A 25,891-nucleotide genomic window follows, 5' to 3' on the forward strand; every position below is an offset into this window, starting at 1 on the left:
CTATGGTTGAAGACTTCAGTATATCAGACTGATTAACTGTTTGGAGCCCCTTGGTTTGTCTTTTTAATTAAATTGCATTGGTAAAATGGAGGAATATGGAAATGCACAGTAAATATCTGCTGATGCCTGTTGAACTAAGATCTCAGATTTGAAGAAAAGGTCAGTTAACCTTCTTTGTACTATAGAGGGGAAAAAATGGTCCATGCAGTCTTATTAAAGCAGTAATTTGTTAATATTCATCCATCAAAAATTAAGTTTCTTGTTCTCTACGAAAGTGAAAAAATTTCCTTAATAAAGGGAAAATTTGACTTTGTGCCCCAGCCCAGGGATCATGATGGCTGCAAGGCTCTGCTTTGGAGTTAAATGTTGAGCACTGCCAGATGCCAGACATTGAGAAGAGGCTGAATTTTGTTGGCAAATGGGTTCTGCAAGTCAATTGGTGTTTTCTGCAGGCTTCTGGCTGTGAAATGAAATTGGAAGTCCTTTAGCCACATGGATAATACAGGACCTGAATACAAATGTCACGTCACCATCAGGGCCCATTGTGAAACAACAGTGTTCCCACTGGAACACTGTGCCATTACAGATCATTTAAATATGGGGATTACATTTAAACTAAAAGCCCCATTTCCCTTTAATTGCAATTAAAATGTCCTCTTAGCAAAAGCTAAGTGACAAATTAAATTTAAAAAGTGCCCACATTTTTAAAGCTGTAATGCAAAACAGCCTTTCATTGCTTCTCATGTGCCACGAATGAGTTATACTTGTCAACCCTAAACCAAGCCATAACTGGAGCATCTAGTTATCAAAATGGGGCTGCTCTTGTGACAACTTGATAAAGCTTAAACTGTTAAACTAAATCCCAAATGCTTAACCTGATGAAAACAGTCAAGTAGAAGAATCTAAGACAAGTATCTACTACTTGGTGAAGCGAGGGAACCCAACAGTTTGTCAACATGTAGATTACAGGATCTGATTTTTTTTTTTTTGTGAACAACCATTTTCAGTATCTTTATATGTTCTTGCTTGCCTTTTGGGTGAAGAAACTTCACATAATTTGCATGTTGCAAAACAAACATTTATAGTAGATTTCTTCCATTTTTATATTTAAGAACAATTTAAGGGGGGAGAGAGCTGTTTTGTGAGTCAGGAATTAATTTCTTATGGAACAAAAATATGATGGCAGTGTCATGGTATGGTGGGTTGATGTTGGCTGGATGCCAGGTGTTCACCAAGCTGCTCTATCACTCCCCCTCCTCAGCAAAACAGGGGGGGTAGAAAATAAAGTGGAGAAGGACTCGTGGGTTAAGGTAAAGGCAGTTTAATAAAGCAAAAGCAAAGGAAAGTAAAAGATTTATGTTCTACTTCCTATCAGCAGGTGATGTCCAGTCACTTCCTGGGAAGCAGGGCTTGAGTATGCATACCAGTTGCTACAGAAGACAAATGTCATAATAACCAGTGTGCCCCCCCTTCCCCCCCTTTCTCTTAGCTTTTACATCTGAGCAGACATCATATGGTATGGAATATCCCTTTGGTCACTTTGGGTCAGCTGTCCTGGCTATGTCCCCTCCCGAGACCTTGCCCACCCCCAGCCTACTGGCCTTTGGGGGTGAGGTGGGGAATGTTGGAGAGACAGCCTTGATGCTGTGTGAGCACTGCTCAGCAGTAGCCAAAACACTGGTGTGGTATCAGCACCTTTCTGGCTACCAATACAAAGCACAGCACTGTGAGGGCTGCTGTGGGGAGAATTAGCTCCATCTCAGCCAGAGCCAATACACATGGGGAAGAGGGTATATCCAGAGAGCTCTTGCAAGGCAGGACAGTGGATAAAATTGGCAAATTTGTTCTCAGTTTTTCTCATGCTGATCCTGATCTCTGTTGGTTCTCATATTTCATGAAGTTGAGGAAAACCTAAAAGATATTCTATAATTCCAGCTGGGTACTCTCCACATTTTAATGCATAAGCTTCTCCTGTCTATCTCAACTACTTGTTGTTATCTAAAGTTTTTAAGTGTAGGAACCTCTCATGATATTGCCAAGAGCTTCATTTGTGGGATAAAGCATTTCTGGGTGATGTCCTTACGTTCCTTTCTGTTAATGCATACTAAATGGCTTGTTCTCAAAGGTATTTCCTGAGTGGAGTAATATGTCTTTGCCTTAGTAGTTGTAATAGTCTTACTAGTTTTTTACTACCACTTTGCCCTACTGTGGGCTGCTTTTTATCTGTTGGAACAGCCTGACAATCTACTTTGAGTTCACATTTGCTGATATTTTGGACATTTTCTGGATTAGTGATATATTTTTGTGTTAAAATTTAAAACTTAAATGTCATTTTACAAGGTCATGTCATGGAGAGAAATAGTACAACATATTTCCTGAAGGATCATGCCTAAATTTTTATTAGTAACACTTTGCTTCTCATCTAAAACAATTCTAAATGTTGAGTTTAGGCAAGGAATCATTATAGATCAATTAAGAGAGATTTAATTACCATTTTGCCATGAGCAAACTAATGATTGAGTGAAAATACCAAGCTAGATTATTTTAACCTTAACTAAAGAAGCTATTCTCCATCTATATTTCTATTTCGGGCATTCCTTACCTTTGCAATTAGAGAGACAAACTTGTATGAATAGGACATGCTAGCTGTTTTAAACAGATTTTCTCTGCTTAGTACTTAAGGGAGGGGAAAAAAAGAGAAAAGTAGCTAGGATTTTTGCCAGTATGTCCCTAGAAAAATTCCTTCCTGATGCCAGATTTAGTGACTACTTCAGGGCTGCCATGAAAAAGAATCGCTAAAGTTAAGTATTCATTACAGTTTTTGTGTTATAATACCATGGAGCTGCATACTTCATGCAATACCTTTTTAGGATCCACTATGCACTAGAAACAGTCAATTTTCTCCATATTTTATGGTTTTTCAAAAATGGTACAGCGAGGCTATTAATTTTGAAATTTGAGTGCCAAGCTTATATCCATATTTACAGGATTTCTTTGGGTATCTGAAGTTCTAACTGAATCACGTTCTGCCTTAAAGCTAAGGAGAGTACAAATGCCCTGCACCTTCATATTTCATGGTTTAGATTAATCAATTGCACAGATTACATTTCTGGCCTTGAAGTGAAAGCTGTAGGAATGCCCGTGTTTCAAAGGAGATGGGATGCACCATGCTTTGCACCATTTCCCTTGGTCTTTCATTTTGGGATGTATGGGTGGAGTGTTATCTTACACATATTTGTGTCTACAACTATGTCATATCCAGTAGACTTGCTTAATTGGTAATCCTTTTCTTACTGTCAGTTTGCTTAGTCTTAGCTGCCATGGTGTGGTTGCTGTACAGTTACAAAATACGTGTGCTTTCAGTTTGTGCACTTAAGTTTAGATCTCTTTCACAGAATAAGCTGTTAATATATGTCAGTGTATTTAAATGATTTATGCTATTGGAGGCACTAAATTAACAGGACTTCTGAGTTAGCATCACAAGACAGTTTTGCTGCTTTAAGGACTGAGTTATGGATGACAACTTAAAGAAATTGCTGTCATGGCCCTGGAGTGTCTCATTTGTTGCTGTCAAGTTCATTTCCCTGGTGAATGAAGCCAGACTGCTGTTGTGCAAAGATGGGTTCTGTCCATCTTTTTTGAGGATTATTTCCTTCCTCCTTCATTACAAACAGTAGATGATTATTGTCATGTGCCATAATGGTATTTGGAATTGAGGGCATATATGAGGCAGGAGTATGACAGTATGTGGGAGCTATTTTCAAAGAGGATATTCTTTCCTGTGGTTAAACTACATTTATGAGATTTGATGAATAATGGTGAAAGTAATTAACTTTAGTCTATAAGCATAGCTTGAGGAGTTTATTTTTAATGCCATACAGAAAGTTTGGGTTTCTATTTAGTTCAATTGGACGTAAAGTACTTTTACAATAGGAGCCAAATTTCTTCAAGTATCCCCATTAAAACAGTTTTTGAAGTCTTTATTCCTGAGCTGTTGAACTGATTTACTTATAAATGTTCTAAAATGTTCTAAAAAATTGTTCTGTATTGAAGCTGGTACAAAATTCATTGTGGCCTTAACTATTTTTTTCCTTCCTCTATTTTTAATACTTCAGTAATGTTAAGCTGCCATTTCATTTTCTGATACCACTTCTAGTAAATGCCAGAGCTAAAGAGAAGTAATAGAACTATGTAGAGGAATTACTGAATCTTCACTAATTTCTGTGGTCCAGCAATCTGGCCTTGTGATATTTTCTAGTTTTCTTCTTTGAATGGATACTGTAAAAATAACTGAAAAATTGGAAAAGTAATCTAAAGTGAGAGATGCAAGAATCTCGGTCTGCTCAGGTCTGTCATGCAAGACAAAGGAGGATGGTTTCCTTCATGATTTAAGAGGCCTACATAGACTAAAAAGTTGATAGTGAAGACACTTCTACAAATCAAACAAAAGGTAGTTGAATATTGTAATTGGAGCTGGACAAATTTAACTAGAAAACTTGAAATAAGCTTAGAATTTTCAGTCATGGTAGCCAGGCAGTAGATCAGCTAACCAGGAGCTGTGCTAGATTCTCATATTGGAAATCTTAAAAATTGAAGTATGCTGGTTTTTGTAAAAACTCAACTATCACTTTTGGACTTGAAGTAACTCATAAAATCTTAGAGTATGAAGGAATTCAGACTAGATAATCAGAATGTGTTCTTCCGGCCATTTATAGTGGGTTATTTACCTTCTGTGAACATAGTTGTGCAATCATACTTTTTTTTCCTTATCTTTCTCACCACACAAGGGAGTGTTTGCACTTGTTCCACTCTTAAAAAATGAGATGTATTTTCATATCTTTCTTTCATTAATATCTTGTTTTGTTTGACAAACCTCTCAAACTTTCCAGTTTTGCATTAAGAAAATTAACTGAGAGGAATTCCTTCATCACTACGATAGATTTAAATGGAGGTAGGGTAGTGTATTTATAGTTAGTAGTCACATTAACTTTTATTCTGAAAATTGTCAATGTCTCTCAAAATAGACTGTGACTGCTGAGAGTGTATTACCAGTTAAAATATTTGATGAAATGTCTCTCTTTTGGGCAGGGAATACTTTGTGCTCACAGCTGTAAATGCTGGCAACTACTTAAAAGTGTGAAGAATCACATTACATATCTTATTCATAAGGGAGTATTTTTGTACTATTTTGCTAGTATTGGCAATGTTTTTACCTTCAATTGATTGTTATTAAACAAATGAATGGTTTTGTGGATATTACGGAACTTAATTGGTGAGATTAATTTGCAGGTGCTTTATACTTTCCCCTAGCTTTGTAGACTAATAGTCCATGCCTTGCTATGGTGAATAGGTTATAGGATACTATAAGTGCATAGAGGGACATTTAATGGACATGTGACAGATCCCTAAATGCTCTCTTAGGGAGACTGTATTCTCAGGCAATGATACTGTAGGAGGCTGCACCTTTCAAGCAAATTTCTCTTCTATGAAACCCTTTGGTCAAATGGCAGTGTCTGCAAAGTTGCAGCAGTTTTTAAAACAAACTGAAAAAGGCATAGCCTACAACAATGGGCTCATGCAAAAAGACAGAAGTGCTTGGTTACTTTCTTTATCTATTGTGCTAAAAGTTTAAAATGTAGGAAGATGGGAGCAGGAGTTTTTCATTACTTGACACACACAGATCACAGCATGTAGTTGATGATAGCTTAGAATAGAATCTTGTCCCAGTTTCAGCTCGATTAGAGTTAATTTTCTTCTTATTAGGTGGTGCAGTGCTGTGTTCTGGATTTGGTGTGAGAATAGTGTTGATAACACACTGATGTTTTTAGTTGTTGCTGGGTAATGTTTATAATAAATCAAGGACTTTTCAGTTTCTCAGGCCTTGCCAGCAAGGCGGCAGCTGGAGGGGCACAAGGAACCAGGAGAGGACACAGCCAGGTCAGCTGACCCAAACTAGCCAAAGGGATATTCCATACCATAGAACATCATGCTGAGTATATAAACTGGGGGGAGTTGGCCAGGGCCTGCCAATTGCTGCTCAGGGACTGGCTGGGCATCAGGTGGTGAGCGATTGTATTGGGCATCACTTGTTTTCTTTTCTTCCTTTCCTTTGGATTTTGTTCATAGAATCATTTAGGTTGGAAAAGACCTTTAAGATCATCAAGTCCAACTGTTAACCGAGGACTGCCAAGTCCATCGCTAAACCATGTTGCTAAGCACCGCATCTAGGTGTTTTTTAAATACCTCCAGGGATGGCAACTCAACCACTTCTCTGGGCAGCCTGTTCCAATGCTTGATAACCCTTTCAGTGAAAATTTTTTTCCTAATATCCAATCTAAACCTCCCCTAGTACAACTTGAGGCCATTTCTTCTTGTCCTGTTGCTAGTTATCTGGGAGAAGAGACCCACCCCCATCTGCCTACAGCCTCCTTTCAGGTAGTTGTAGAGAGCAATAAGATCCCCCCCAAGTCTCCTCCACACTAAACAACCCCAGTTCCTTCAGCTGCTCCTCATAAGACTTGTTCTTTAGACCCTTCACCAGCTGCATTGCCTTTCTCTGGACATGCTCCAGCACCTCTACATCCCTCTTGAAGTGAGGGGCCCAAAACTGAACACAGTATTCAAGGTGCAGCCTCACCAGTGCAGAGTATAGGGGGAAAATCACTTCCCTTGTCCTGAAATCACTTCCTTTGTCGTGAATCCTCTCCCCTTCTCCCTCCTTCCCATTATAATTGTTATAATTATTATTTTTGTTCTTGTATTTATTGTATTTTATTTCAAATACTAAATTGTTCTTATCTCAACCTTCGAGTTTTACATTCCTTCCTGATTCTCCTCTCCATCCCTCTGGCCCTAGGTAGTATACTCATATATCCTTTATATACTGAGCATGATGTTCTATGGTATGGAATACCTCTTTGGTTAGTTTGAGTCAACTGACCTGGTGGTGTCCCCTCCCGGTTCCTTGTGCCCCTCCAGCCACCGCCTTACTGGCAAGGCCTGAGAAACTGAAAAGTCCTTGACTGAGTATAAACATTACCCAGCAACAACTAAAAACATCAGTGTGTTATCAACACTATTCTCACACTAAATCCAAAACACAGCACTGCACCAGCTGCTAAGAAGAAAATTAACTCCAACCCAACCAAAACCAGGACAGTATCCACCCCTTATTCCATACCATTTACGTCATGCTACATTTTCCAATACATCATCGCCTTTCCTGTCTTTTCATGTAAACACACAGATATCATTCCCTTAGTCTATGGACCATCCCTGTAAAAGTTTGTTGACTTCATTTAGTCCATGATGTTGTGCTCCATCTGTTATGACAGTCTTTTAAGGTGGGGAAAATGGTAAAAGGTGTTAGATTGTTGCATCTTGAAGGCAGTTCTGTTTCTATTACAGCTACGCTGGTCTGGTTTCACCACAGTCATTCTTCATTGGTGAGGCAATTGGAGGGGAGTCAGGTTCAGATCTCCAAATCCAAAGCGGTAGAGATGGGTGCCACAAGGCACCCAGTGCACTAATAGGCACATAGAAGTGACAGTATACAATATTATATAACAATCAATATCACACAACTCAATTCATTGGCTATTCTCACCCAAAATCAAATCGCCTTGAGGCACGCGTTGAACTTCCCCATCCTCCCACATTACCCATCAAGTGCTCCCAGGCCCTTGAGCAAAAACAATCCCATGAATGGGTTTGCCTTTGCCTGAGGCAGGAATGACCCAGACTGTTTTCCCAAGCATATTTTTAAGGTGCACTGCAGGAACTTTATCCCCCTCTACAGTACGCAAAATCTTTGATTGGACAGGGACAGCTCAGCTGGTAGATCCTCTGGTCTTGACTAACCAGGTAGCCTTTGCTAAATGTGTATCCCAATGTTTGAAGGCCCCACCACCCATTGCTTTCAGCATAGTCTTTAACAGTCTGTTACATCCTTCAATTTTCCCAGAGGTTGGTGCATGATAGGGGATGTGATATACATACTCAACACCATGCTCTTTGGCCCAATTGTCTATGAGATTGTTTCACAAATGAGTTCCACTGTCTGATTCAATTCCTTCTGGGGTGCCATGTCACCACAAGACCTGTCTTTTAAAGCCTAGGATAGTGTTCTGGGCAGTGGCATGGGGCACAGGGTATGCTTCCAGCCATCCAGTGGTTGTTTCCACCATTGTAAGCACATGGCACTTGCCTTGGTGGGTCTGTGGGAGTGTGATACAATCAGTCTGCCAGGCCTCACAATATTTATTTTTTAGCCATTTTCCTCCATACCAGAGAGGCTTTAACTGCTTGACTTGCTTAATTGCAGCACGTTTCACATTTATGGATTACCTGTGCTATAGTGTCCATGGTTAAGTCCACCCCTCAATCTCGAGCCCATCTATATGTTGCATCTCTTCCTTGATAGCCTGAAGTGTCATGGGCCCACTGAGTTATAAATAATTCACCTTTATGTTGCCAATCCAAATCTACTTGAGCCACTTCAATCTTGGCTGCTTGATCTACCTGCTGGTTATTTAGATGTTCCTCAGTGGCCCAATTCGTGGGACCACGAGCATCTACGTGATGTACCTTTACAACCAAGTTCTCTACCCAGGCAGCGATATCTTGCCATAATGCGGCACCCCAGATGGGTTTACCTCTGCGTTACCGATTACTCTGTTTCATTGCTGCAGACAACTCTACAGGGCATTTGCCACCACCCATGAATCAGTCTAGAGGTAAAGTTTTGGCCATCTTTCTCTTTCAGCAATGTCTAAAGCCAGCTGGATAGCTTTCACTTCTGCAAACTGGCTCAATTCACCTTCTCCTTCAGCAGTTTCTGCAACTTGTCATAGGGGACTCCATACAGCCGCCTTCCACCTCTGATGCTTTCCTACAAAACAGCAGGACCCATCAGTAAACAAGGCATATTGCTTCTCATGTTCTCACAATTTATTATACAGTGGGGCCTCTTCAGCATGTCACTTCTTCCTCTGGTGATATTCTGAAATCTTTTCCTTCTGGCCAGTCCATGATCACTTCCAAGATTTCTGGATGACTGGGATTTCCTATTCAAGCTCATTGTGTGGTCAGTGTGACCCACTTACTCCATGTGGCATCAGTTGCATGATGTGTAGAGACCCTCCCTTTAAACATCCAGCCCAGCACTATTAACCAAGGCACCAGAAGATGCTGTGCCTCAATATCAATCACTTCCAAAGCAGCTTGAATCCTTTCATAAGCTGCCAGTATCTTTTTTTCAGTTGGAGTATAGGGGGCCTCCAGTCCTCTGTATCCCCAACTCCAAAAGCCCAAGGGTCTACCTGAAGTCTCCCCTGGTGCTTTCTGCCAGAGGTTCCAGGTAGGGCCATTCTCCCTGGCTGTGGTGTAGAGCACAGATTTTACATCTTACCCAGTCCAAAATGGCTCAAGGGCTGCTGAATGAACTGTCTCCTGTTTAATTTGTTCAAAGGCTTGTCGTTGCTCAGGGCCCCATTTGAAATCATTCTTCTTCTGGGTCACCTGATAGAGAGGTCCAAAAATTGGACTGTAATTTGGAATGTGCATTCTCCAGAAACCCACAACACCTAAGAAAGCCTGTGCTTCTTTCTTATTAGTTGGTGGAGACATTGCTGTTATTTTGTTGATCATAACCATTGGGATCTCACGATATCCATCTTGCCATTTTATTCCCAAAACCTGGATTTCACGTGCAGGTCCCTTGATCTTACTTTGTTTAATGGCAAAACCGTATTTCAGAGGGATTTGGTCTATTTTCTTCCCTTTCTCAAAAATTTCTACTGTATTACCCCATACAATGATGTCATCAATGTATTGCAGGTGTTCTGGAGCCTCATCCTATTCCAGTGCAGCCTGGATCAGTCCATGGCAGATGGTAGGACTGTGTTTCCACCCCTGGGGCAGTCAATTCCAGGTGTTATTATTATTATTATTGATTTTATATTATTTCAGTTATTAAATTGTTCTTATCTCAGCCCTTGAGTTTTACATTCCTTCCCAGTTCCCTTCCCCATCCCTCTGGGGAGGTAAGGGTAGTGAGCTAGTGGCTGTGTGGTACTTTAGTTACCAGCTGGGGTTAAATCACAACAAATCTTAAAAATGTAAATACCTGTTTCCTTTCAGCTGACTACAGGTGTGCCTTCATCCCTTGGAGCAGAGGTATGCAGTAAGAGAGAAAGGGAAACTTAAGGAATTAGACACTTTTTTTGTCCCTGGGTTACACCTCCACCCCTTCTAATTCATATTCATCGTTTAATGTGCAGAAGGGCAATGATTCCCTCTTGCCATCAGTGCTGCATGTAATCTGTTGCATTAATCAGCCAGCTAGTGTTAAATGCATGGGAAGTGATTATACTATCATACACAATACAATCAGCATGAAGCACTTGACAAGATCAATACATCAAAGTTTAATTCAGTAATAGAATGAATTAAAGCAAAATTAAACATTCTGTTCTGCAAGAAGCACAGCACCCATAGCAAGCCTTTTTTTCCTGAAGGCTGCATAGAGAAACCAGAGTGCATTAGGGAATTCTTTTTATGAATAAAATTGCAACTTGGATCCAACTGAATGCCAAGAGTACTTTTCTTTGGGGTTCTTATCAAGGAGAGAACAGCACTGAAGTGCTTTACCTATCTTAACTGTTCCATAAAATCAGCTGTTTAATTGGATCATTCTCCAGTGGGACTTCTGATTATGCTTTGTTCTAATGGAGATCTCTCCATTCCTGGAGGAGTGAGGTAGCTTTGCCAGTCATTCTGAAGGCACTTGTCTTTCTTATTGAGAAACAATAAATATGCACTACCTTCTTTGAGGTTTCCAAGTGACTGTCCCTGTGAAAGTGTGTATGTGTTTAAAAACCAGATGTAAACCACTTTAAAATCCTTTGCTGACACTTCTATTTTAAAGGGGTCATAGGTTTCATCTCCTATTATTGTTACTATTCTGGCACTTCCAGTGCTGGAAAATGATGCTTTTGTAATAGAATTGATTATGCTCAAATGGGGCACAGTGGCAAGTGTGCAGCAAGTGCTGAAGCTGATTTGTCTGTTGCACAAAGGGATTACTTGATTCCACTTTCTTTGAAATAATCAGATGTTACTAATCTGGTAGCTTTTGGGGGTTTTGGGTTTTTTTTAAGAGACATGCATTAATGGGAAGAGCAAAGACATATCAAACATATGGATTTCTTGCAAATTTTAATTTTGTAAATGAATGGAATGATCTTAAGTATATTAAATGTAAAATTCCATGGCAAAGACCAAGTTTCAGCCACCAAGTACATAGATATTCTAAATGAGGAAACACTGGCCCAAACTAGTGCTGCTGTGTAGCAGCCCTGACAAGATAGCATAATATTTCTAGGAAAAGCAAATTTCTTGGGAAGACTGTAATCAGACAATCTAACAGAATCATACACTGGATCTTCAGTCATGCCCGGTGTCCTAGCCCCCACTAAAGCTGTTTCCACCACCTCCCTCCTATTTACTGGGACAAGAATAAAATATAATGGGATTTATGAAAACCAAGCAATGCTTAATCTCTTGGGAGAGTCTGTATACATTTCTTGCACTTTCTTTGGCTTCATGAATACATACATACACAAAATGTGTAATTATTACAACACCTACTTTTACAGTGAGTGAATACTTAATGTTTTTCAATTTGCATGTTTAAATCCTAATCAGTATAAAGGCATGCTGTTCCTTTCTCCCTCATGAATTCAGAGATACGGATGTTTACTGAGAAATAGAAAAGTACTGATGTTCCATTTGTATGTACCAGGTATGCATGCATTGTTTAAAGCAATAACGTAACCTATTTCTTTGTGATGTGAGGCACACTAAAGATGAATGACAACCATGCATTTTCAAAAAGAGGGCTATTTGAACCAAAGGTCTATTTTGGCAAAGTTGACTTTATCCACGTCAAAAGGACTAGTGTTAAACCAAATTAGACAATTCCTCACTGCAATATGACAGTTCTAAAATTCAATCCCTTTATCAAATTGCAGTCAGAGCACGACTTGTCTTCCAGTTATCTTGGGGGGGAGGGGGGAATTTGCATATTGGTTTGTGATATTTTGCTACTGTGCTGTGAGGAGCTTCATATTGGAAAGACATGGGTCACAATCAAGGGATCCAAATAAGAACTTTACTTTTAGTTTAGTTTGGAGGGGGGAATGTGTCAGCCTTCTGAGATCCAGTATGAAAAGATATCTGGTGCCTGGAGAAAGGGAGACAGGAAAAAGCGATCTGTGTTAGAAAAACAGAATACATGAACACAAACACATTCTCTGGGTTTTTTTGTGGGTTTTTTTCCATTTTATGAGACATTTGTTCATATTGCAGGTGGCATTGGTGACATCATTAAATCTAGTCAAACAGGTAAACTTACTTGAGAATGCCAGGAATGTATTTTGGAAACTTTTTTTGAATATAAGCTGTTGTGAACAGCAGTTTCCAGGCTAAAGTCACTAGAAATGGGTTTAGATATGTTCCCCACAAATTAATTACAAGTAGATGCCCTTTATTTTTCCGTAAGCCTTATCTAAAGTAAGGATTAAGTGTGATCAGCAGTTTCCCCATATAGGAGCCATTAGGCAGAAAACAGAGAATCTCTTGAGGCAGTTGTAAGCTTTCAGGTTGGTGGTGACATTTGAGGGCCAGCTCATAAGGGCTTCCACTGAGCAGCATCAGAGTGAAATAGGAAGAATATCCTCCAGGCTCCTTCTAGTTGGCATGTGGTAAAATCTGGGCACAAAGTGAACATTTTCCACAGACTTTTCAGTGTTAAGAGCAGAACAGAAACCAGTGAATTGAAAGAGCCAGAATGGAGCAGATATTAGGGGAGAGGGAAGGTGCTTTGGGAGAAGGAGGAGGAAGAAAGGAATACAGTTAAACGCACACACTCGGGGGGGAGATCATACACATATACACAAAAACTTGAAACTCAAATAGGCTAAGGAGTGTGAGGTCATTGGCATTATGCTTCCTTCTCCCAGATGGTAGCCTTTGTAGCTCTACAAGAGCTGAGCCTGAGGCTTTTTCTGTTCCCTTCCCTTCTCTTCTCAGTGGGGGAGTTTTGTCTTTCACTCCTCTTTCTGCAGGGAATCCAGCGGCAATGAAAGCTGGGCGAGATTGCACACAGCCCACCCTGAAGTCACCCAGAGCAGGGTGCAGTTGATCTATTGAAATTTTAAGTAGTTTGTGTATGGTTTATTAGAAATACACTTGTCCTTGTGCTTCATTTGCATAAAATTAGCATGGATTTCTGAGACAATTGCTGCTAACACTGTAATTATGCTTGACATAGTTTCCCTCATTAAACCAAAGAAGTTTTAAAAGGATTTTGGTACTTTGGGGTATCTCTTCCCTTTCCTGCCTCTTAGGTGTACTGCATGCATAGTGGAGCTTCTGAAGAAGGCAAGTGAATTCCTTTGCTTCCAGTGGTGTTTCTGAGATGCAAGGGGGGAAAAAAAGCCACTCATTTTGTTAGGGGCATGGTGTAATCAGTAGTGTGCATTCTGCCTTGCTGGATGATTGAAATACCACTTGTGGATAAGATTCCACTTTGCTTTTGCTTCAGTCTGAAAACACTGGAAGTCTGGTTACAAAGTATTAAACGGGCTTTTTTTGTCTTTTTTTTTTTTTTTTTTTTTTCAGAAGCTGAGAGGTACCAGTGTCTCCTCAGTACCCTAAAGTAATGCTTGATTTTGAAAATAAACAAGCCCCAGATAACCATTCTACAAGGCTTTCCAATATGCCCCATCTTCTGTTTTGTTTTGTACATTGCAAGAAATATAGTCCTTTTGTCTTGGGCAGTGCTGAATGCATTGATGCTTAATAATAAGAACCAGTTGTAATGCCATTCAGAGGGACCTAGACAGGCTCTAGAAGTGGGCCCATGTGAACCTCATGAGGTTCAGCAAGGCCAAGTGCAAGGTCCTGCACCTGGGCCGGGGCAGCCCAGTATCAATACAGGCTGAGAGATGGAAGGGATTTAGAGCAGCCCTGCTGAGAAGGACTTGGGGGTACTGGGTGGGTGAAAAGCTGGACATAAGCCAGTAGTGTGTACTCACAGCCCAGAAAGCCAACCGTATCCTGGGCTGCATCAAAAGAAGCTTGACCAGCAGGTCGAGGGATGTGATTCTGCCCCTCTACTCTGCTCTCATGAGACCCCACCTGGGGGACTGTGTACATCCAGCTCTGGAGCCCTCAGCATGGGAAAGACATGGACCTGTTAGAGCAGGTCCAGAGGAGGGCCACAAAAATGATCAGAGGGCTGGAGCACCTCCCCTATGAAGACAGGCTGAGAGAGTAGGGGTTGTCCTGATCTAGTTGAAGATGTCCCTGCTCATTGCAGGGGGGTTGGACTATATGACCTTTAAAGGTCCCTTCCAACCTAAACCATTCTATGATTCTATTCTATAATTTGACTCTTTTTGCAGAGTGAAGCGTGTTGAAGAGCATGTCTAACGAAAGTCATATGATTTGATTTTTTAAAAAGTTTTTAAAAACAGTATTGGCTTTATTCATTCCCATGGCAAGTTTTGGACACTTAAACAAACAGCAACAAAACCAAAACACAATCAACAAAACCTCAAAAACCTCACAAACAAAAACCCAACAAAACGATGTGCTCTACTGTATGTAACTACTGTGCAGTAATAATTTGCATTAGTGTAGTGTCTCTCTGGTGTTCTGCACTTTACCATATCTTATTTTGTTATGGTTTTCAGATTTCTTTGATATTACTCTTCCCCATTCCATGTTGGTCTGAATAGCAGTGGACTTGCAACCTTAACGGTCAAGCTCTGTTTCCACTGGCTCCTGTGCTGTGGCATACGGACATACTGAGTTACTTTAGGAATGAATGTAATGTGATGGCCTGTGCTCTCAGTATCCATTTTGCATTCTTAGTTAGCAAAAGAATATTTGAATATGAGAATTCTATTATCTTGGAAGAACCAGCTGCATTTTTTTTCTTTATTTTTATTTTTTTTCAGCCTGTCATGAAGATTGCATAATTTAATCATATCCTTTAAATTTGTTCTAGTGTATAAGGCATGTTCTTAATGAGCAAATGAACTGTTGCTAAACAATATTTTGAGATGTCTTCATGCTTCTGTCAAAGTTCATGCTGATGAAGAGACAGGTGATTTAAAGGAAAACCTTTCCATTTGAAAATTGTTGCTAGAGACCCTGATGTATTTATGCCTGCCCTGTTATATAATGTCAGGGAGCAGGTTCTAAGGTGACGATATATGTGAAATGTCAGTGCAAATTAGCTTTCCCTTCAAGCTCCATAAACAGAAAATGTAAAACAAATTTTCTACTGTAACCAAATAACTGAAGTAGTAACAGTAAAAATATGTTTTTCCTTTTAGACTGCACAAAACCAGTGTTTGCAGGATCTCTGAGGTCCAAATGTGTTTGGGAATGAGTTATATGATCAGCAGTACTTCTGCTGGGTTTTGTGTGTGGGAGTATATGTTTACAAAATACATGTCTTACTAATGCACTTGTTTGGTTCCTGTAATGTGAAGCTGGAAGATACATAGTTCTTGTTTGTAGAAAACAACATTTGCTTCTGGTACAAAATTTCGAAGAAAAACTTGGGTAATTTCCTGCTGTAACTTTTTGTGAATTCTTGTTTGCTTTTGACTGATGTTCCTGTCTGATGGGCCATACATTGTGAACTATGGATTTTCTAATACAAAAGACCCACTTAATGCCTTTTAATTGAGAAGGTTGGCTTGATATAGTCTTTCAACTGCTTCAGATGGGCCACACCAGCTCTAAGATTCTGCATCAGGAATTCAGTCTGCCTGGTGTTAGGCATAGCTGGGAAACAAGCAGTGTGTAGCCTTCAAGGGGAGAAAAAGTGTTACCGTACAAAGTTTCAAATTAGTCATTGGTTGCTGCATGTTAAATAGAAAACCTAATTTAGCAATGTTTTTTTTAAATCAGGTGCTCTGTGGATGTGTATAGTTTTAAATCCCCACTGCAAGCTGGAGCAGAAGGCCAGTTGGCTAAAACAGCTGAAAAAATGGAACAGTGTGGATGTTTGTCCCTGGGAAGATGGAAACCATGGAAACGAGCTGCCTAATTTAACCAATGCTTTGCCTCAGGGTGCAAATGCTAACCAAGGTGAGCCTAAATATATATACCGACTGCAATATATAATATAGCCTCTATCTTATATACTCTAGCCTTGCAGAGTTCAGCACTCTTTCCTGGGATGAGCAACTTTCTTGTTGAGGACTGACCATCCAAATTTATTTTCACTAATACTATTCTTGCAGAGAGGATAAATAGTGGGGCTTTTTGTGCTGGGGCTGCAATGTTTTCAAAGCAAGTATTTTTGTTTAGTTAGGTCTTAGTCCTTCTAAATACTTGTTGCATGAAAATTGGATGTATCTGAAGTATGTCATGTAAAAGCTTGTTGTTTCTTTGCTTGACTATAATCTTATATCCCTTCTGGCTTTGGATTTTTTATTTTGTTTGCAGTTACAAAGCCTTTGATACTTACTTAAAGGGAGATCTGTTGTAACTACATTAAACTCTGTGTGTGAGAAACTAAAGCAGCTATCTGTGGGATGTGCTCTGTGTTGTGCAGTCTGCATTGACAGGTGGGGGGGTGCAGAGGCAACACTGCCTTCTTGGAGGAGGTGTCTCTTCTTACTCAATATTATGTTTTCTAATCTAAAATGTGATTATCAAATCTGACAAGCCTTCTCCAGTCATCTTCAAGCAAAGGTTGCTACTTTGCTAATAACTGAAGAAGATGCAGGATATTAACTGGGGGAAAAAAACATAATCTTCAAAACCCTCAATATTTTGATACATATTTTATATAATCATGATAATATTAAATGCTTGTGAGTGATGGTACATTCGGGCTTAGATGGGTTTTTCCTTGGTTTTTTTTCTTGGAAGGTTACCTCTGAAGGTAATAGACTTGATTCATTTTTAAATCTTGCAGCTATCTGGGGACAGAAGTTCATTCAACATATAACTTTCTGCAAAAGTGTTTTGGTTTCTGGATCTCATGATGTTCAGCCCAACCTGGGCAGGCTAGTGGCAACTCTGGCATGGCATTTTAACATTCATATACACAGTGCCATGCTGACAGAGTGCTTTTGCCATAGGAAGATGTCCAGTAAGGATTATGTCAGTCCCTTGGCCTCAGTACCTCACTTTCTTTGCAGTATTTGTATATGTTTATGACAAAAAATTATGCGAGTGTTGAAAGTTAATGTCACTTCTCAAAAAGAACAACTAAAATCTTTCATGCGGTGTTTATCTGTCCCTCATCCTAGTAGCTTGGGGTCTGAGAAGGAGAGAAGCTGGGGATGCTTGAGTAGCTGTGTGCCATATACTTTCTAGATTTTTAGGGGAGTTCTGTACATGCTGTTTAATGTCCTTCATCTCTCACTGTTCCCTTTGCAAAGTCCTATTTAGCATTAGCTGTGCTGGTTTGTAGATCTCTCTGAATGCAAAGTGAATGGCACACACTTCATCTGAGCTGTTGGCTAATAGAATGTGAAATGTCATCTGCAGTCTGCTCCTTGCAGAGGAGGGGCAAGGCAGGATGCTGTCAGTTGGGAGTTGGTGAATAGGCAGAAGACAAGAATACTGTGAATGACTAATTCACATATGAATGAGTAAAAGCTGATGCAGCTTTCTGAACTTGTGAAAATGACAGATTCATCAAACAGGCCACATCGGACGGTGTTCACTCGAGCCATAGAGGCGTGCGATCTGCACTGGCAGGACAGCCACTTACAGCACATTATCTGCAGTGACCTATATACAAATTACTGTTACCATGACAACACTGAAAACTCAGTCTTTGACTCTCATGGGTGGCCCCTCTGGCATGGTAAGTGGCTAAACTGGGAGGACATTTCCATGACTTGCTGCTTTGTTCAGTTTCTATGGCATTATTTGAGGGGGATGGTGGGGAGATGAATGAAAAGCCTGGCAAAAAGAACAGAGGCTCCCTTGAAATGCCGGCTCAGTAGTAGTCATTTAAGTCTCTCTTGCATAGTTATAAAAACAAAACAAAGAAACAAAAAAGCCCTTTTGAGTAACCTAGCAAAACAGGCCATTGCAGACATGGAAGCATTGCTATTCCTCAATTATTTTCTCCATTTTAGAACATGTTCCTACAGCCTGTGCGAGGGTGGACGCATTACGATCTCATGGATACTCACGAGAAGCACTGAGGCTAGCAATAGCTATTGTTAATACACTAAGGAGGCAGCAGCAGAAACAGCTGGAAATGTTCCAGGCTCAGAAGAAAGGTAAATGTGGGGAAGAGAGAAGGGCAAAGGACATGACAAGGTGACAATACAGCAGACTGGAACTTTGCATAAGAAAACTGCTTTTGAAACTAAAGCAAAAAAGATGACATTAACTCTTCAGTCCAAATGATCATAGTGGTAATGTCACATTCTGGATGTTGGAGAGTTTTTTTAAGCTGGGTTGTGAGCTCTGCAGGGCAAGGGCTCTGTTCTGCCTTCTGCAATACATCTGACACGATGGGGCCTTTATCCCAATCAGGGGTTTTGGTTACACAGTGTAAACACTCATCCTGTGTAATTTATAGGCTTCTAAACAGAGCTTTGCATTTGGCACATCAGATATTTAAAATATTTTTTTCCTCTGACATATAATTTAGCAGAGCTATATATTTCTGAGATGGAAGCCTAAAGTTGACATTGAAGGTAACAACAAGGCAAAGTCTGCACTACAGAAATGTGGCAGTTTGTTCCAAAAGTCTCTTATGATGCTTAAAACATCACTGGAAATGAGATTTTTGAAACATTGGCTTTATAAAATGTTCTGTGGTGTTCCTCTGAGAACTACCCCTATTTTTTGAAGGAACATTCTACCAAAAATAATCCTGTGCTGAACTTTGTCATAAGTTTGAAGAGGTAGTGGAAGAAGAAAAGGATGACTTTGTGGTTAAAGAATGCACATGGAAAACCTGGAATTACATTCTTGGCTACTACAAGAACACCTTTCATTCAAATTTTATTTTAGTTCTTTGTTGCTACACTTAACTATGTGTATCCCATGCATTGTAAGCAAAAATACTAGTGTGAAGTCATGTGTGTAAATTTGTCAAGTGTATGTGCAGGTGTCTTCCCAGAAATGATCATTTAGAAATTGAAGACAAGGTAGACACCTGACTGAAAAAAAAATTAGCTAGTAGTTCCTATGTACCTCCATTTCACAGTACCCAAGGAGGAAGTTTTGAGCACTACTGTGGATCCTAGATCTTAACAAAACTTAAAAGCACTTTGTATTATTACTTAGGAGAATTTTTCTGAATCTTTTTATTGTGTAATATATCTTTCCTTAACATATGCTCCTTTAAAAGCTTTGCATGTTTTCCAGCTTCTCATACCGGGGAGGTAAGAAGGGAGGGGGCTATGTCAGTGTGTGTATGTGTGTACGTACTGCTGATAGGTGTGAAGGGTAAGGGTCTGCTGCAAGCGTGCTGGTCATGGTACTGCTCCTTTTCATTCACAGTTGCTAATGCAGTATCTAGACATTCAATACTTCTGTTAAGTTCCTTTCCCTGTGAGCAGCTTCTATAGTTGTCAACTAATATTATGCTAAAAATGGAGTGTATGAAATGCAATTCATCCTACCCCAAAACAAAGGAGTTTGTAATTTCTGTATTGCTACTCACTGCTTTTGGGTTTTTTTTTCTCTTATGTTTGGAATTTAAAAAACATTCTTTTAATACTGCAAAATACACTGGTCTTCTCTATAAGCAGATTAACTCTGCAGCTACAGTTTCAGTTCAGCAACCACCACATGCTTCTACTTAGCTTTCATTCGTGTGACTGATCTGACATCCGTGGAACCACTTGTGTGATTTAAAGTAAAATGTCTATATGAATGGAAGACTGAAGCCTTTCTTTGGCATGACACCAGTGAAGCTCATAAGGAGACACAATAGATGAAATGGAATATGAGTGAGTCAGTAAGAAGTCTCTGATATTAATCCTTTTTGGTAATATTACATGCTTCTGCCTGTCATCTTTAACACATGCTATTTGTTAGTAAGACAATTATTTACTTGTTTGTTTTTCGTATTACATATCAGTTGATTCTTAAAAAAAAGCCACCCTCCTGAACACTCAGTTCAGCAGTGTGGCTGAGTTTCACTTTGTAGCCCCACACATTTAAATAGGAATAAGAAGCAAGCTTTTAAAGCTTTGTGATAATATATATGGTTACTCATAAAGTTGGCACTTTCTGAACGAGAGCGAGCAGAGGCAGGTACAAGTTAGTGTTTTATAGGCAGAGAAACAGCATCTGTAATGGCTTGTATACAATTTTTAAATGGTCACCCATAATGCATCTGATCTCTCAAAGTTCAGTCGTGTGTATGTGTCTAGAAGAAAAAAGTTGGGAGTTGGAGTCAAAAGGGAGCTACTGCCATAAGACTCTCAGTAAAAAAAGGGATTTGGGGAATCTCTAACCTCTGTTACCACAGCCACACTTCCTTCAATTCATTGTGCTGAACAGTTTTTTCATGTTGTAACTGATTGATGGATGAGGGCTACAGAAAAAAGTATCCATGAAGGTATTTGTTGACTGAAACTTTAGAATGAAGAAAAAATCACTTAAAGAACAATTTTTTCTTGTATACCTCATTTAAACACTTTATCCTTTTTTTTCTTCTTTTTTAGGAGCTGTCATCCTGAGTTTATTACTTCAATAAATATTTAGATGCAAGATAAGCTCATATTTTATTTATTAAAATGGAATGATTTAGAATATTTTAATTTATTTAAGTCCCATCAGATTCACTTAAAATGTAAAAATGGTACTGCATCTTTTGAGTGAAGAAACGGTTGTGAATATTTTACAAAAAATAGTTGCTATAATTTTTCAGCAGACATTTTCAGAAGAGTTGCTAGTATCAAGTAAGATTTCAAAAGATACTGCAGTTTCAATTTTTTACCCATAATGCACTTTGCCAGTGCTCAAAATGTTTGACTTCTGTTCATTTTCTTTTTTTCCTCTTTTAACATATTCACAAAGGGCAATGAATTCACCCTGAAAGATATTATTTTCTCCTTCTAAGCAGAAGCTACTGGAAATACTTTGAATTCTGTACTGAGAGCATTTTAATCAGTTTTACTTCTATAATTGTTTTGAGGAGCTAACGTGTGCTCTCTTTCCCTCCCTCCATCTTTTCTGTCACAGAACTTCTCCACAAAGGAGTAACCTCAATAACAAATCTTGAAGGTTGGGTGGGACACCCTTTGGATCCAATTGGCACCCTCTTCATTAGCCTGATGGAAGCCTGCAGAGTGGATGATGAGAGCTTCCATGGATTCTCAGACTTCACAGGTAAGGCCATGCAAAAGGAGAAATCTTCTCTAAGTCTTCAGTAACTGGAGGTGGTTTTCTATCTTGCCCTTCTGAATTAGCTGTGAAGCCAGTGTCTTTATAGTATAAGAATTCACATTTGCATTCCCTAAGAAAACACAAGGGAGAGAAAATGTTTAAAATAAAATTTTGTTATAAGTTATATGAAAGCACTTCAAAAATTACCAGTTACTCATTCTTGAAGACAATTCCATTCCATATTTCATGCTTGAAATAAAAATGAACAAGACTTTATAGCAGCAACCCTCTCTACATACGTTGCTCTGTCCTCTTTGAGAAATTACAGGAAATCACAGAATTGTTGAAGTTGGAAGGCTCCTCTGGAGATCGTCTAGTCCACCTGCTCTGCTCAGAGCAAGGCCACCTAGGTTGCCCAGGACTGTGTCCAGTTGGGTTTTGAATAACCCCAAGAATTAACACTGTACAACCTCTCTGAGCAGCCTCTTGCAGTTTTTGATCATCCTCACAGTAAAAAAAGTGTTTTCTTATGCTCAGATGGAATTTCCTGTATTTCAGTTTGTGCCCATTGCCTCTTGTCCTGTATCACAGGATACAACTGAGAAGAGTCTGGCTCTCTCTTTTTTACATTCTCCAATCAGATATTTATACATTTTGGTAAGATCCTCCCAAGCCTTTTCTTTTCCAGGCTAAACAATCCCAGTTGTCTCAGTTTCTTATATGGGATATGCTCCAGTCCTTTAATCATCTTTGTGGCTCCTCACTGGATCTGTTCCAGTATGTCTATGAGGAGCCCAGTACTAGACATGGCACTCCAGGTGTGGGCTCACCAGTGCTGAGCAGAGGGGAAGGATCACCTCCTTCATTCTGGCAACGCTCCTCCTATGCAGTCCAGGATATTATTTGACTTCTTAGCTACAAGTGTACATAATACTTCAAATTGATGACAAAACACTTAAAATTTATAATATACAGGATCTATAAAGGTTATGAATTGGAAAATAGTGTTGCAGTATTGATACGTGTTTTAGGATAGGATGTGTATGCCCATTTTAACTTCAGTATTTTCTTCCCAGGAGCTTAACTGATTTATTCCTTATTCTCAATCTCTTTCCACCTCTGTGGTAGTTTCTTATCACATTCTGTGTGGTCAGAAACTTGATTCATCCCTCTACCTATGGCTCTTTTATATGCACATCCCAAATCTTCTTGGGGCTTTGCCTCAAAACACATTTTATTCAATTAGATTTTCTTCAATAAACTTCTAATCTCATATCCACCAATTCTGGAAGAACTTTAATTAAAAGAAATCAGATTCTTTGCAATTAGAAAAAAACAAAACAACCCCATGAAATAACAGTAGTGTGTGTTGAAAAGTAAATTCCCCCTACACAAGCATATGCAGTCTACCAAATGCATTCTGCCTTCTCATTTGCTGCAGCTGTCCATCTCCTTACATCTGTACATTACAACATTTTGTTCCCAAACTAGACTGTAAACTGCTAGAGGTTGAAATAGCATTTTGTCATATGGTGTATCTGTGAAGTGCCAAATGAATCAATAGTATTCTTTAAAGCAATTTATGGCTTGGTCTGTGTGGAATTTACAATAATCTTTACTAAAAGTAACATTTCTAATGTTAATAAAAGCCAGAAACATTATATATGTTTATCATAAATACAAGTGTAACAAATAAAAAAGCATGAAAAGAGCTCTAGCAAACAGGATGCTTTAAAGTTGTAGAGTTCCCAGGCCTACTGTATTTGCACAATCCTAATAGCTAAAATCTATGCAGGTGTATAAGCACCTTCCCTTTCCACTTATACAACATCAAAGCTTTAAGGAGATATGGAAATGGGTGGGGAAAAAATTGAAATAGATCTTCCAGTTTTGGCCTTATTAACACAAAGCTGGAGAAACTGCCTTTCTCCAGATCATGCAGTTTAAAATGAAAACTTTTATTTTTACTTGAGTGGGTTTTTTAAAGCCTAATTGTCCTGTGTATTTCTGCCATGTGGAATTGGATCAGGTAGTTTAGATTGGATCTTGAGATTGTGCTAGTAATTTAAATATTTTTTAAAAAATGAATACTGATAGAGGAAGCATTTGTAAATGTGGCATTATAGGCAGATTATGGATTAGAATGATTTCCTGATGTATTGTTCTTTGTGTCACCCTTTACAGAGAACATGGGGCAATGCAAATCTCTGGAGTACCAGCACCTGCCAGCACACAAGTTCTTAGAAGAAGGGGAATCTTATTTAATGCTGGCTGTGGAAGTAGCATTGATAGGGCTGGGACAGCAACGAATAATGCCAGATGGCTTGTATGCACAAGAGAAGGTTTGTCGAAATGAGGAGCAGCTCATTTCTAAGCTACAGGAAATTGAATTGGATGATACTCTGGTGAAGATTTTTCGAAAACAAGCAGTCTTCCTATTAGAAGGTAGCTCAATGTAGATATTAACTGTCTTCACTTATATAAGTGCACTGAATTAGTATTCCAGTGGAAACTGCCTTACATACTTAAGATGTATTTTAATGCAGAACTCCAGCAAAATTTTATTTCCAGTCTCTTATGAAAATTAAACATACATCAGATATCACATGACTATAGAGATAAGACATCTACTGACCTATAAGCTTTTCATTTTAATTTTTATTGCATTTTTTTCTTTAGATTTGTTGCTTGGCATAATCTCGGTATCCTAATTATACAACCCAGGCTCACAATTAAATAATACAGACATCAGTTATCATCAACAGTTCTCGGGTAGCAAATTTCTAAATCTGGCAGCTTTGTAAATGTATGAAGATTTTTACCACTGTTCCCAAGGAAAAGCTCAGAAAATTCACTTAGAATTGCTGGGGCAGAAATATAACACTTTTCTCTGTAGCAATTAGGAAAATTACTTGCCTCTGAAATTTGTATCATACATGAAAATTGAAATATATGGTCAAATACTGGGGCTTAAGGCCTGGCTTTGTGACTAAATTTTGATTAAGACAAATAACTTGTGTTTGGGAATTAGCTGGTGTATTGCAATAAAATGTGTACAAAAAAGTGCATGGTTTTGCCTTAGCTTTTAAAAAGGCTCAACACATAGCACTTAGGCCTCTTGTTCAGAAAGTAGTCTTGTGGGTTCAAAGGTTGTCTTTCTAGTTTTGGGAGTTTTTAATGGAAGAAAAATCTTTAAAGGAACCAATTAGCTAAAGGCATGATCCAAGTTTTGAGTGCTTGCTCAAGGGATAGTGGGGAGTGAGATACTGCTCTAGGTAAGTTGTGAAGACTGTTACACAGCAGTCAGGTTTTGCTTTCTTTCCGTAAGACATTTGTCTTTTAAAACTACTTCTTTAATTGAACAGATGCAGTATGTTGTTTAGGGTTCTCAGCTTTGATTCACTATTGCCCAGGTCCTTAAGCACTTTGGTACCTACTGATTTGAAACTGCAGAGAAGCTGCACCATAGGGAGAGTTTCCATTATGGTGTGGCTGTAACTGCTGCTTTATGGCCTTTGGACAAGAACAGCTGCTTGTTGGATCCAGCTATTAACCACCATAGAGGGGTTCTATGGATTATAAAATCAGTTTGCTTCATCTATTTACTGGTAAAGATGCTTTATGAGGAAAAGACAGGATTTCTCTCAAGTATTCTCTGATACTTCTAGTTTGCTACTTTGATCACTGATATTTTTGGTTTTTTAGAGTAGTAAACAAGTGATCATAGCAGGAAGTCTGCTAAAATAACTACCTACAAAATTGCTGTGGTGAGCAGCGTGCTACGATGGTCTTTCATTACTGTGTGCTGAGAAATCTGGCTTTTCTGCAATAGCTTCAGTTTACTCCAGGTTAGGCAGAAACTGCCAGCTCACATAGAGGAAAAACTGTGCAGTGATTTAAGATCCTAATCATATCAATTCTGGTTTTATAGTTAAAAGTCCTGTAGTTATAATAAAGAAAGCTTAATCCAATATGAAGATGATTTCTATGCTATTAATGCATGCTGTATGTAGCTACCAATTGAATGTGTGGGAAAGCAGAACATAAGACTGTGTTTTAAGAACCGTTCTAATTTTTCTGTTTGACTGCTAAGTTAATAGCAGAATATATTTTCATATAAACGCTTTGTCATGTATTCTTCATGTCCTAACTGAGTTTCTGGCTGGACCACCAACTGGCAAACATACACAAAATGGCTTCTTTCATTGAAGCAATGCTGTCTAGTTTTGAATAGCTTTCAACTTCATTTTAAATGATTGAGAGACATGCTGTCACCTAATTAATCTTCATTGATGTTTCCTTTGTGATCAGCCCCAGTCTTCAAAAATGCCCACCTATGGAGCTCAGAATTTTTTTCATGCCTAGTGATTATTATCTTTGCATTTTGTGCTAAGGCACCAGTCAGAAAAACATTGCTGAAACAGCTGTGCTGGTCCAAGTTGTTACCATGTCTCTCTCATGGAGTTCATCATCTTCTGCAGCAGAAGTGGTT

The 25,891-nt window shown here is 39.1% G+C and overlaps 1 protein-coding gene across 4 annotated transcripts in view; it reads left to right on the top strand.

The window, feature by feature from the left end:
* The window catches only part of LOC129734520 (zinc finger SWIM domain-containing protein 6-like), a 114,623-nt gene that overhangs the window by 74,204 nt on the left and 14,528 nt on the right, over nt 1-25,891 (top strand). For 3 of the 4 annotated variants that reach the window (XM_055698082.1, XM_055698083.1, XM_055698086.1), the window contains 5 exons: nt 15,991-16,170; nt 17,729-17,905; nt 18,183-18,329; nt 21,256-21,402; nt 23,584-23,844. In XM_055698082.1, the coding sequence (XP_055554057.1) occupies nt 15,991-16,170; nt 17,729-17,905; nt 18,183-18,329; nt 21,256-21,402; nt 23,584-23,844 (912 nt within the window). The remainder of the gene's footprint in view (nt 1-15,990; nt 16,171-17,728; nt 17,906-18,182; nt 18,330-21,255; nt 21,403-23,583; nt 23,845-25,891) is intronic. The other variant, XM_055698085.1, reaches the window with a different exon arrangement.

This window comes from Falco cherrug, chromosome W (genome assembly GCF_023634085.1).
Source record: "Falco cherrug isolate bFalChe1 chromosome W, bFalChe1.pri, whole genome shotgun sequence".
Lineage (NCBI taxonomy): Eukaryota > Metazoa > Chordata > Aves > Falconiformes > Falconidae > Falco > Falco cherrug.